At 51.4% G+C, this 13074-nt stretch overlaps 1 protein-coding gene across 2 annotated transcripts in view; it reads left to right on the top strand.

Moving 5' to 3' along the window:
• CHRNA7 (cholinergic receptor nicotinic alpha 7 subunit) overlaps positions 1–13074 on the top strand; it is a 119085-nt gene that overhangs the window by 94904 nt on the left and 11107 nt on the right. For both annotated transcript variants that reach the window (XM_071214398.1, XM_058294821.2), the window contains exons 5-8: positions 5945–6024; positions 9927–10094; positions 10666–10860; positions 11793–11879. In XM_071214398.1, coding sequence (XP_071070499.1) covers positions 5945–6024; positions 9927–10094; positions 10666–10860; positions 11793–11879 — 530 coding nt within the window. The remainder of the gene's footprint in view (positions 1–5944; positions 6025–9926; positions 10095–10665; positions 10861–11792; positions 11880–13074) is intronic.

Here is a 13074-nt window from a genome sequence, read left to right as displayed (position 1 = left end):
GGCTGGGAGTCTGAGAGTGGTGAGCGTGGCGAGCTTATCGTTTGGGACCAGCTCTGGGTTTGGGGTGAGGGGTGTGGGGGAAGTGGGGGGTGGCTGCAGACGTGGGCTTGGGCGCAGGCTGGAAGCCACCTAGTAACTAAGTCAAAGGGCAGGATCGAGACCAGGGGGCTGAGCCAAAGTAAGATGGACGCTGAGGCAGAGCCAAGAAATTTTGAGAGTTATAACTAAATGCCTACTTAGTTATACGTACGTGTACACATGTATACAACCACCTTTTGGGTAAGTTGAAACAGGCAGTGCATGTGAGGTCACATGAGAGCGGGAACAGGAGTGGTCTGTACCGCATGCAGGGAGGACAGATTCCTCTCGGACACAGGATACACGTCTACATACATGCTGGTACTTGTAGAAGAAAATCATAGAGAAAAGGAGAGAGAAGTGGTAGATTAATTTCAGAAAAAGTAAAATCATGATTTGCATACAGATATACAAATGAACATGTCCAAAAATTTATTTTACACATCTGGTATGAGGGAACCGGGTATGTTATAACTGGTACCAGGGAAAAGACAAAACAGGACAAAATTATAATGGAGTAGAAAAATGATGAGGTGATTTGTAAATGGAGAGGAAATTTGTTTATCCACAGCAGTGGGAAACAATTAAATCACTACCACTCAGCACAGAATTTACACATCTCTCAGTTACTTAATTGCAAAACAGCTCAAAGACAATGCAAAGGGCTAGAACACCGTAACTCCCAAGATACTGTTATAAAGAAAATGGGGCTTTCTGTTGAAACACATTTTTCCCCTGCAGAAGTCATATTCCAAATGAATGGCTGACTATTTAATTATATTGATAAAGAGCATCAGGAGATGCAGCAAGTTTTAGGAATGATACATAAGAAATAATTCCCTAGGTATTCTGTGCTAAAAGCTTCAGAATACCCAAAGCCCAAGGAGATCTTAGAAATAATTAAGGAAAAAAGATAGCTGGCTGCAAAGAGATGACGATTAGGATTGCATACCATTTAAAGGCAACAAGAGAAGCCAGAAAAAAAAAAAATATCCACATTATACATGCAGCTACAAATAAAGACATGTACAGATATGGACTTCGATGTAACCTTGTTCCACTAAAAAATAATTATCAGGAGACATGAATATCCAAATTTGAATGAAAAATCTTTGACATTTCTGTGTGTGTTTAGCTCAGAGAGAGCTCAAGAGTGAGAGAGCCTTACATGGTTATATTAGAGAAGAAGTTAGAAAATGTATAACATTAAAGTCAAAGGAAATAAAAGTAAGGAAAAATAAAGCTAAGAGTAGAGATGTATTAAATAAGAAAAATAGAGACGATCCATAAAGGAGAAGCAGGCATAAAAGACCTAATAAAATAAACACACCTCAGGGAGTAATTATCGAGAAAATAGAGAAGGCTCAGACATTTACTAGATACAAAGGGGTTTATAACTATAGACAGAATTATCTTAAATACTGAGAGCATTATGAGCCAGTTTATGTCAATAAATTTGGGTTTTCAACGGATTCTTCTGGAAGTCTGCTGATATCTCAAACATCTGCCTTGGGATCTCTCGAAGATAAAAACGACCATGAAAATTTGGTTTTCCTCAGGATTTTTTTGGCTGTATATCTGTCACAGTCCATGTGGCTGGTTGTATACCCATAACGTTTGGTTGAGAATGAAATACAGACTAAATCAAAAGATCCACGGCAGGGCTTCTCTCTCTCATTTAGGAGAATCCGTATATTCTAAGCAGACATCTTTCTCCTCTGAGATCCGGGATATCTTCCATCAGTAGTATCTGAACATTGTGTCATTGATGAAATTGGCAGCTTTTTTCTTTCTTAACTTAAAGTGCACCGTAGATCGCTGTCGTCGTCGTCCGTGACATTTTTAGCTAGATGTCCTTTTCATGTATTCCTCTTTCCCTCTCCCCTCTCTGGGATGGAGTGGGCTCAGCTGGGAAATGAAAGCTTATTCGTTAGAGCTCTGGGGCACACAGTGTCCTCTCTGCAGCAGCGCCAGGGGCCTGCACTTTTCCTAATGCCGCCTCTTTCATTGGACACGGAGTCTCACTTGGGGGAACGCCATCCCCTGTTAGGGGGTGATCTGGCCGATGCCTGGGCCCCCCAAGGCGCAGACAGCTGGGCTCCTGGGTCCGCGGCTCTCCGCTTTATGGGTGACACTTCTCCCTTTTCTGGGCTTAGGGTTTAGCCTCTTGTCACCCCGTCTTCAGCTTTAGGGGCCCGCTCTGCAGAGGCTGGGATCTCTGGGCTCTGCTCCCAGGAGCCCTTCCCAGGGGGACCAAGCGTGCATGGGGCAGTCCCGCAGGCTCCACCTTGCCCGGCGGGCTCACCCCGCCCGTGCTGCCACCGCTTGGAATCCAGTAAAGATCGGGTCCCCAGGTCTCGCCGGCATGCCACCGGGGCACCCGCCCTTCGCGTCCACTGTGGCAGTCTAGCCCGGTCCTTCCTCTCCACGGGCAGGCTCTAGTGCCAGGCCCCCCGCCCTGACCCCTGCTCCCCGCCCGGTGGTGGAGCTGGCCTCACAGCTCTCCCCACACCAGGAGCCAGCTCCGATCGCCCTGGAGAGCAGCCAGAATCCCTGACCAGAGAAAGGCAGCGCTCAAGGGGGTAGAGGGGCCGTGTCATTCAGACCTCTGCGGATATGTTTTATTTTCTAGTCACCGGGGAAAAATACATATTTGTCCTTTTAGCAAGCTCTTTGAATTGGAAGGTTCAAATGCACACTTGAGCAGACAGAAAAGGGAACTCAACCCCCAAGGACCCATCCCGCTTTTAATAGCTGTATGGGGCACTGTGGTCAGTGCCACGTGGCATGCATTGGGCATTTACTGTATACATGGTGCTGGGCTGCTCAGAAACTGTGCTGATACTGCTCTCACTGCAGTCCCTGGAGTGGGATCCACCTCCCGCCTCGGAGAGCTGTCTTCAGACTCAGGTTTCAGGGGCAGAGTCCTTTTTTTTTTTGCTTTAAATTTTTAATATTACATTCAAAAAATATGAAGTCCCCATATACCCCCACCCCCCTCTCCCCACTCCTCCCCCCACAACAACAACCTCCTCCATCATCATGAGACATTCATTGCACTTGGTGAATACATCTCTGAGCACCGCTGCACCTCATGGTCAATGGTCCACACCATAGCCCACACTCTCCCACAGTCCACCCAGAGGGCCATGGGAGGACATACAATGTCCAGTAACTGTCCCTGCAGCACCACCTTCTCCAACATTAATAGTCGAGATAAAGTGTTTTTTTAATCAGAAATTTATTACAAGAGTTTATGTAGATATTATTTATAAAATTAGTTTGCCTATTGGAAAGAACAACAAACCTGCCAATATGAACACTAAACTTGAATTTCGCTGGTAGCCGCAGTGCTATAGTGCCATTTATTTCAACATTTGCTTTTGGTTAAAAATATCACCCAGGTAGCTAATGGCACCGATTTTTTATTTTGTTTTGACCCATTTGCTTATAGTCTTGAGAGCCTCTTCAGTTAAATTGGTCCAAATGCTTTGAAGAAGAGCTTTAGGAATTGTTTTTGTTTTCAGAGTTTAATCACTGATCTAATTGATAATCATAGTCTCTATTACAAATGTGAGAGTAAAAGAACCCAAACTTAAGCCAAAAAAGAAGTGTTCTATGCACGCATCATCGCAGGCTACCACTGACGACGTCACAGCCTGCTGAAGGCTGACTGTGGTGTACTCATAGGCACTGGTTTTACTCCTTAAAATAGGAGTACAAACCTGCTGAAATCTTATTTGGTGACTCATTTACTAGACGTTCACACTCATGCACATTCATGGCAAGAGAAAGTTTAGTTTAGTTTGCACCCAAAAAGGAGTTCATCCAGGCACCATAAATTTCTACATTGGTAGTCTGGGAAGAGTTAAAAATTTCCTAAGAAGACATTTGAGCATGTGTTGACTTATTGCCAATTTAAATACAAAGAAACAAAAATATTGGACTCAAGCATTTGCAGAAACCCTGAAACTCCACCGTTAACTCAGGGCTCCACAGAACCTTGTCTAGAAAGTGGAGCAGTGTCCCAAGGGAACCGGGAAGGGGCCAGTTAAGGTCTCCTTTTCAGCCGTTTCGTCCTGAGTCCCAGTTTATTTGACTCAGTAAGAGAGACGGGTATAGACTGCCGTCGAAAATAATGTTTGCGTCTTGGTCCTGCATCCCTCTCTCTTGCCCTCCGTGTCTTTGCGGGGGAGGGAGTGCCGTGTCTTCCTTCCTGCCGCAGCCGGCCCCCTCACCACAGCTCACTTGCCCAGCCTCCCTCCCGGTTCACTATGGCTTTCTTCCTTTCACACACAAACCATGACTTTCTCGTACGGTTTCTTCCTAGAAACTCTGGTTGCCTTCCATCTTTATGGTTTAAGACTTTCAAAAACAAGTTTCTTGTTCTAATGACAATCCCCGTTTTGCATGCCTACCGCAGAGCCCCTCACGGCAACCCACTTTACTGGTGTCCAGGGCTAGTCCCATAGTTTATTTCCTCCTTCTTGGGTTTCACTCTCACTTTTCTGGAGCACATGCTCACGTTCGTGCCCAAGAAATTAAATTAACATGGGAACGAACTCTCTGAAGCCTTGAAAGTGCGTTTCTTTGCCCTCATCTTGTGAGGCTTCTTCCAGCTCTAGGACGTTTCTGTTATTTCTTTGAGGATCGTCTTCCTCCCACTTTTCTCGCTGTGTCTTGATGGAGCGTCCCTTGGGGAAGGGAGTTCCCTCGGGCTCCGTGGCGTTCACGTTTCTGTCCTCATTTCAACTCGCGTCCTCGGACATATCACGGGGTCCTGGGAGCCAAACATCCTACCGATATTTAAAAACCTATTTCATAAATCATATTTGGTTTACCTAGTCCTCCCTTCTAAGTGTGTTACCCTCTTGGATTTTTATGAAGACAGGAGAGTGTGCTTGTTTCCTAGAAGTAATTGTTCATTCTCTGCCCGTTTCTCTGTGGATGTGTGCACATTGTTTGTGTGTGTCTGTCCTGGCTGTGTTTCTTGGGCTACAAACTTGCTCCAATATCTTGTGATTCCAAGTTTCCCATTTAGAGGAGGTCAGAAGCTGCCCCAGGCTCTGGGAGGTGGGCAGGGACTCCAGTTCAGGCGAGTGGACCCTCGGCAGCTCTGCCGCCAGGAGACCCCGGGGACCAAAACAAGGGGAGCTCTCTTGCCCCTGAGCTCTCTGCTCTAGGTGGTGGGACCGTCCTGTGCGTGCAGAGCTGTGAAGTGTTGCTTCTCCTTCGGGGTGTGTTTCTCACCCACACTGGTGGATGGGAGGCTGGCGCAGGGCAGGCCTCGTGCACATAAAGGGGTGCCCGGCTCTGCCGTCCCCATCCTCCATCCCTTCCTCTCGTGGTGGAGCCCAGGAGCCCCAGCGCCCCTCCCGGCACCCGCCGCGCCCCGCGGCTTCAGGCCTCGGCACTGTGTCGATGAAACGCCAGCCCCGCAGAAGGCACCTTCGGGGGGATGGAACATGAGTCACGAGCAGAGTGGCCGAAAGCCCTGCCCTCGCGGGGCCGGCCAGCTCCTTACTCTTCCCTCAGATATCTCAACATTTCTCATCTGCAGTGCCCTAAGTATTTTACTTTGGTCGCTCTTTTTGGTTAAGAGTTCTGTTTCATAGGCACATGAAAAAAAAACAGGGTTCTTATGAAATCGTATGGAGGTGGGGTGGGAAGGGTGGTGGTTGGACATTGGCCCCTTCCAGGCTGTGGTCGAGGAAACCCCCCAGGCAGGTGCAGGGGGCTGGGCTGCCCAGGTACAAACCCAGGCCGGAAGCGGCCCTGGGCCCGCCTGGGAAGGGACAGGCTCGGGGCCCTGGGAAATCACAGCGCCGGGCGCCATTGGCTCATGAAATCCTTTTGCTCTTTCTAGCGCTGACGAGCGATTCGATGCCACGTTCCACACCAACGTTCTAGTGAATTCCACCGGGCATTGTCAGTACCTCCCACCAGGTAAGCTCCGTTTCCGTCTGTCCTCCTGAACTGAGAGCATTTAAGCGCGTCCAGGGCGCCAGTCCCGACGGCGCAGCGCAGACGAGTGGCGCCTAGTGCGGCGCTGAGTTTCACTCTCTCCGGCCTCATTTCTTCCGAGCTGCTCTCCTCTCCGCTGGGCTTCCTTGTTTTTCCTGAAATTGAAAATGCTGTCTTCCCCCTCTGTCTTGGAATCACGGCTCAAACTGCCTTTGCCAAAATATACGGCGCGCTCTTAGTTTCTGCCGCGTGTTCTGTGGAGTGAGCCTGGAGTAAAGACTGTTGCCCTCCTCGGCTGATTTCCAGCTCTCCTGGCAGCCGGCAGCCGGCTCTCCACGCGCGTGTCGCTGCAGCTCAGCGTTTCCTTTCGGGTAGGTTCAGAGTCTTCGCAGGCTGGCGGGGAAGACGCTAAGAGGCTGTGACCCTCTACTGGGGTGGGCGGATGACCGCTCAGCGTGCCGTAAAGAAGGCCTGAGAAGGGGCTCGATCCTGAAAGTTTCTCTCTCCTCTCTCAACTGACCCAACTGTCACCTGTGTCCTGGGAAACACGTGTCCTGCCTGGCAGTGGGAATCACAGCCCTGGAGCCCTGGTGCTCAGCGAGTGAGTGGCAGGGTGGGACACGCACAGTGGGTGTGTTTTCATCTGGAACTTAACAGGTTGCTTTTTCCATCTTTTAGCCCTGGTGCTCAGCGAGTGAGCGGCAGGGTGGGATACCAGTTTTGTGACCTCTGGGCACAGTGGGTGTGTTTTCACCTGGAACTTAACAGGTTGCTTTTTCCATCTTTTAGATGCTTTCTATTATTTTATTTTATTTTTTGCACCACCTGGATAATAGTTTACTCTGTAGTTCACTCTCTCCCCTGGTACATTCAGTGGGTTATGGCAGGATATATAAAGTCCAGCATCTGTCCCTGCAATATCATTTGGGACAACTCCAAAGTCCCCAAAATGCCCCCACACCACACCTCTTCTTCCCTCTCCCTGCCCTCCGCAACTCCTGTGGCCCCTTTCACCCCGTCAGTGATGCAGTTTCTTCTATTAGTGCTTTTTAAAACAGATGCTTTTTCAGGATCCCACCCCCCCACCCCCCACTGTGCCTCACCTGCTTGGTGCAGGAGGCCTGATGAGCTCTTTGGTTTAATTTCCTGCTCCCAGGCAATCTGCGCCCCCCCCCCCCCCACAGCCCCAGATCCGATGTTTAACCCCTCTGGCCGCCCTGCCCGTCTTCACACCGCTCCTTCTGGTTCATCTCACGGCACGAAGCCAAGCTGCCTGTGTCCGCTGAGCTTGTCTGCGTGCTCCCCGTCCCTTAGCAGACGATATGCCTCCCACGGGCAGAACCTGTTTACTCACCTGAGGATCACCGCCGGGCCAGCCTACGCCTGGCCCACGCTGCCTGCTCAAGAACCCTTACCTGTGAATGAAGGGGTGAGCGAACCAGGCAAAGCAGACAGCTCCCAGCACCTCCCAGTAGTGCTCTTTTAGGGGGAGGGTGCTGGCCCCGCAGGTTCTGTGGGCGGCATCTCCCCCGCCTCCCCACCCCCCGGCACACGTTGTCCTCCCAGCACCCCAGCAGACTGGACCTTTCGGTCCCACGCAGGCTCTTTTCACCTGGCCTGGAAGCCGAGCCTCTATCGGGAGGGCTGCTCCAGGAGACACGGCCAGGAGCCGTTGTCGTAAAGGGATGTGGTGCGGTGGGTGGTGACGGGCTCTGAGAGCCTCAGTCCCTGACTCTCCAGCCGCCTGTGTCCGCAGCCCCCGTCCACATTCCCAGCCCAGCACCCCCAGGAGTCCTCACTGGGCTGAAGGGCTGTGGACATCCCCTTTGATGTTGGAGGAAAACTGGAGGGGTCTGGCTTGGGCCAGTGCAGAACTGTCCCTGGGAGGCTGCTCTGCCCTTGGCAGAGGAGTAAACAAAAAGGTGTATATACAGCCCATGGCAGAGAGTCATCCTCCTAAAGGCATGACGTTTGATCCATGTAAAACACACGGATGAACCTTGGAGACATCATGTTGAGGGAAATAAGCCTAATACGAAAAGACAGATACTTTATAATCTCACGTATAAAAAAATACCTCGAAGTAAATTCATAGAGACACCAACAGTTTCCAGGCTGCCAGGGGCTGGGGGTGAGGGGGAAATGGGAGCTGTGCTTAGTGGGTGCACAGGTCTGTTTGAGGTGATGAAAATGTTTGGGCAGTAGAAGCTGGTGATGGGTGCACACTGCTGAATGGAATTAATACCTCTGAATCACTCCTGAAAGTGGTTAAAATGGGAACTTTTGAATTGCATATATGCTACTACAATTAAAAGTACAGCTAAAAGTTTTTTAAAAGAGTGTTTTGAGGATATCAACTTGGAAATAGAGACAGTGATTATGAAATGACTTTTTTTCCCATTCATGTTGAGGTTTTACCAGCCTTATTGAGGTCTAGTTTACCACCACGCAATTCACCTCTGATTTTTAGTAAATTTAGGGCTGTGCAAACCATCACCATCCTCTAGTCTGGGAACATTCCCATCTCCCTCAAGGACGTCCCTTCTGCTCATCTGCGTCAGTCCTACTCGCCTGCAGCCCCAGGCGGCCACTGCTGTGCCCGCTGGCCCTGGAGACTCTTCTCTGGCTCTTCCCAGAAAGGGAATCCTACAGTTACAGGGTCACGCGTCCTAACTAACCGGCACGGTGGGTTTTGGCGGCCGGAGCCTGTTCCTGAGTAGGCGGGACCTGTACTGACTTCAGATTCCCTGAACCGTCAGTAGAACGCTCTCAAGTATGTAAAGGAACTTGAGGGGAAAGAAGCTTGTGACCCTTCCTCGACTTGGTGCAGGTGGAGTGAGGATCCGTGGTGGCACGACCCCCGAGTCCTCTCTCCTCCTGGTTCCCACACCCATTCTTCTTGTCATTCAGCCCCAGGACACCACAGCCTGCCCTGCCCACCTAGCACTGGGCCGTTAGCCCCTCCTGCTTCCAGGGGGTCCCGGTGGGCCAGTGGGCAGGGAGGAGCACCCTGGCATCGGTGACTGCGGTGGCATATCCATTCTCCACTGGGTGACCTCACGGGCAACTCACCTACAACCTGTCTGGGCCGGAGCCAGGACAGGCAAGACATCCAGGCAAGAGCGCGTCACCTGAATGCCATCCGTTCTTTTCTGTTCTAGCTAGCTAAAATTATCCCCTCCACTTACATTTCTTGATAACCAAGCATTTTCTCAATTTTTAACCCAAGGAAAATACCATACCTCTCCCCACCAAATACACACACACCCACACTCACATGCAGCTGTGTATTGCAGGTTCTCTTTTTAGCCCCATCATCGTGGTTATTGACATCCCTGAGATTGCTTCCATTCTCAACTTTTTTCTCATTATTTGGAGACTCAAGATGCACACGGTAAATGGAAGTTTACAGAGCTTCGCACGTTTGCACAGGGCGCCGATAGAACCATCTTCTTCAACAGAGCGAGTCAGGGTTATGTTTGAATTTCAAAAGACGGTGAAGCTGCAGCCGAGCTGCTTTTCTAGATACTTTTTCAAAACAAACAAAATCCTGCTTGTTCTGGACAGGCTTAGTGGTAGGATGGAGGGCAGGGACTGGGCAGGAAGCCCGGCTGCTCCCAGTGCAGAGGTCCTGGCTCACTGCACCTGCCAGCCCGCCCGCTTCACTGCACCTGCAGGGGAGCCCTCAGTACGGCTGAAAGGACACGCAGAGCGGCCCTGCATTGTCACCCGGGGCTCTCGCGCCCTTTCCAGGCGGGCACACCGTGCCGTGGGCACTGCCTACCATGGGGAGGGGAGGGGGTCGCCAGGAGGGGCTGCGTGTGTGGTGACCACCCCTCCAGGCAGCTTCCCCTCGGTTCTCTGCCGCCTCCGCCCCCACCCAGGCATATTCAAGAGCTCGTGCTACATCGACGTGCGCTGGTTCCCCTTCGACGTGCAGCAGTGCAAGCTGAAGTTCGGGTCCTGGACTTACGGAGGGTGGTCGCTGGACTTGCAGATGCAGGAGGCAGATATCAGTGGCTACATCCCCAATGGAGAGTGGGATCTTGTGGGTAAGGCCATGACGCCCAGACACACGGCCAGCGGCCCGGAGGAGTGCTGTGTCACCCTCGTGCTCCCGTGAAAAGGCGGTGATTTTCCATTCCCCATTTCACTGGATCATTGAGGGACCTCTGACGCAGTTTCCGTAATTTATTGAGAGCTCTAGGATGAGGAACAAAAACAATTAGGAAGCACGGTGCTGTCCGTGAGGAACCTGAGTTATGGTGAGGACTGATTTTACACTAGACTGTGCTAGCAGAGGAATCCCTGTATTAGTCAATCTACTCTGTCCCTAAAATCAGGTTGGAGAGCAAATTTCAATTGGGTAAGGGCCTCTGCTTGATTACCTTAAATGGAAAAACAAAAATTGTGTTTACAATATCGTAATAACGATAAATGCACTCGTAAAAATGGATTTTCCAATCTGTCCAAAAGTACTTACCAGCGTGCTCAGCCCTCACTAAAATGCACAGCTCCCTAAGAAGTGGGCGGGGGCATCTGGAAACACCGGCCCCCCGGGTATTAGCACACAGACAGGCGGTTCCCCGAGCGGGCACTGACGCTCTGCTCCTCTGCCTCGAGGCATCCCGGGCAAGAGGAGCGAGCGGTTCTACGACTGCTGCAAGGAGCCCTACCCCGACGTGACCTTCACCGTGACCATGCGCCGCAGGACCCTCTACTACGGTCTCAACCTGCTCATCCCCTGTGTGCTCATCTCGGCCCTGGCCCTGCTGGTGTTCCTGCTGCCCGCCGACTCCGGGGAGAAGATCTCCCTGGGTAAGCGCCTCCCCTGGGGCGTGGCCAGCCGAGCCGCTCGGCTCACCCCGCGCTGACCGCAGGGCACAAGGCGTGTGGCCGGCATCCGTCTCCACGACAGCAGGAGCTCCTGCGTGAGGTTCGGGGCCGGGGCCGTGCCCTCCTGAGCCTACTGCCTTGCCTTGGGGCCCCACGCTCGGCAGCTGCATGTGGGGCCCTTTGCCGTGGAGGAGGGGACACCCAGAGGGGCCTGGCTGGAGCCTGGGTTGAAGGTCCTGCCTTCCTCCCCCACCCCTCTGCCCTGCTTCTTGGTGGTGAGCGGCCAGCATTCGTTCAAGACAGAAGGCAGCTCAGCTCAGCGTCAGCTTGTCCTTGTGCTGTGCCTTACACGGTGTCTGTCCTTACCAGAGCTCCAGTACAAGATCTAGAATGGTGGGATGAGCTCCTCAGTATCAGGGTCTCAAAGCTTTGCTAGAGATCCTATTTAGTGTCTGTAGAACTCATCGTCAAACCCATCTCTTCTGAGTCTGACACTCAGAAAGCTTAGACGACTCATCCAGAGCCACATGGAAATAGCAAAGTCAAGGTCATTCTGCCTTCTGTTTTCTTTTTTCTGCTTCACGGAGCTGCCCCTCAATTATAACCTCATCCCAAAAGTGGGAAATGACTGTGCTACAGTGAACGATCATTTTGCACTGATTCTATCAGGTTCTGGTTCCTAAGCTCGTCCTCACCAGGGACACCTTTGGGTTTCTGGTAAATGGCATGGACTTGCCCCAGGAAAATGCACGCAGCTCTGTGAGCAGAAAATCACGCACCCCGTTCGGGGTTTCGTGGACTTCCCATGTTCCCACCGTGCCTAGCTCTTTGCAGCTCAGGTCGGAACCTCGGTTAGTTGTCACAGGCTTTCCCCTCCCCTCTGCCTAACGACCTGCCATGTGTTTGTGCCGTAGGGATAACCGTCTTGCTCTCCCTCACCGTCTTCATGCTCCTCGTAGCTGAAATCATGCCTGCGACGTCAGACTCGGTGCCGCTGATAGGTGAGGCGCGAGCGGCGTCTCTCGGTCGGGCTGGGACTACCCGGTATTCCCCAGTGCCTGCGGGAGCAGGAACGGGTCCCCCACAACCATCCAGAGTGGTGCTGCCCCCTTTCCTGCTGTGAGCAGGTGACCCAGGGCCTCAGCTCAGCCGTGACAGGAAAGGACTCCTTGGTGGTTTGGTTTTAAGGTGCAGAAATGCCCCCTTCATCCCGTGCATCTCCCACTCAGGCTTGCACTAGAGCCAGAGATTTTACAGTAGAGATTTGTTATTTCTGTCCAAGACATGGTTTTCGTCTGCTAAGGCTGCCAAAGGCAATAGACCAGAAGTGGGTTGGCTTTTCCAATGGGGTTTATTAGCGTACAAGCTTACAGTTCAGGAAATGTGCAAATCAAGGCCTTCCCAGGTGATGCTTTCTCCCTGGATACCAGCTGCTGGCCGTCCTGGGCTCCTCTGGCACATGGCAAGGCACATGGCGGCATCTCCCACCTCTTCCTGGTTTCATTGCTTTCAGCTTCTGGCTCGGTGGCTTTCTCTCTCTCCATCTGAATTTCATTCTCTCTTATAAAGGACTCCAGTTAGAGGATTAGGAGTGACCCTGGGCCACACCTTAAGTGACCTCATCGCAAGGCCCTCCTTGCCATGGTTCTCACCCAGGGAAATGAACTAGCTTTCAGAACGTACAGCTTCAAACTGTCACAGATATTGTTTTCCACACATCCCTTGATAAAATGGGGAACTCACACTTTAGCTTTCAGCCTAACTAGTCTCCTTATAAAACAAAAGTGTTTGAGGGAATGTGACATGGGCAAGTACATTTTGCCAGGAGACATATAAGGCATGGCTTTCCACCCAGGGAAGGAAGACAGAAACAGGAGAGTATCGCTTGTTACTAAGCGCCTTCCTGGGCTGGAATAAATAGAAGTCTTCAAAGAGATGCTGGGTGGGCTAGTGGTTTAGGGTCCAGGGCTCTTATGCCTGCAGCCTGGCTTCTGTGCTTCCTCAGGGGACCAAGACTACCAGCCAGCCAAGCTCAGCACCATGAGGCTGGAAAGGAAATATTCTGCTGTGGGAAGTCGGTCTAATGTGAAAGTCCCACGAGTGGGGAAGGTCAGGCATGAGAATCCATCTGTGAATACGCTGGTTGGCCCACGTCTCCTGAATACCCATCCTCTGCGTAACTAGGCTTGGGTAGGG

The sequence above is a fragment of the Dasypus novemcinctus genome, chromosome 3, assembly GCF_030445035.2.
Source record: "Dasypus novemcinctus isolate mDasNov1 chromosome 3, mDasNov1.1.hap2, whole genome shotgun sequence".
NCBI classification, from domain to species: domain Eukaryota; kingdom Metazoa; phylum Chordata; class Mammalia; order Cingulata; family Dasypodidae; genus Dasypus; species Dasypus novemcinctus.
Note: the sequence above shows the minus strand (reverse complement) of the source record. Positions and strands in the feature narration are given on the sequence as shown.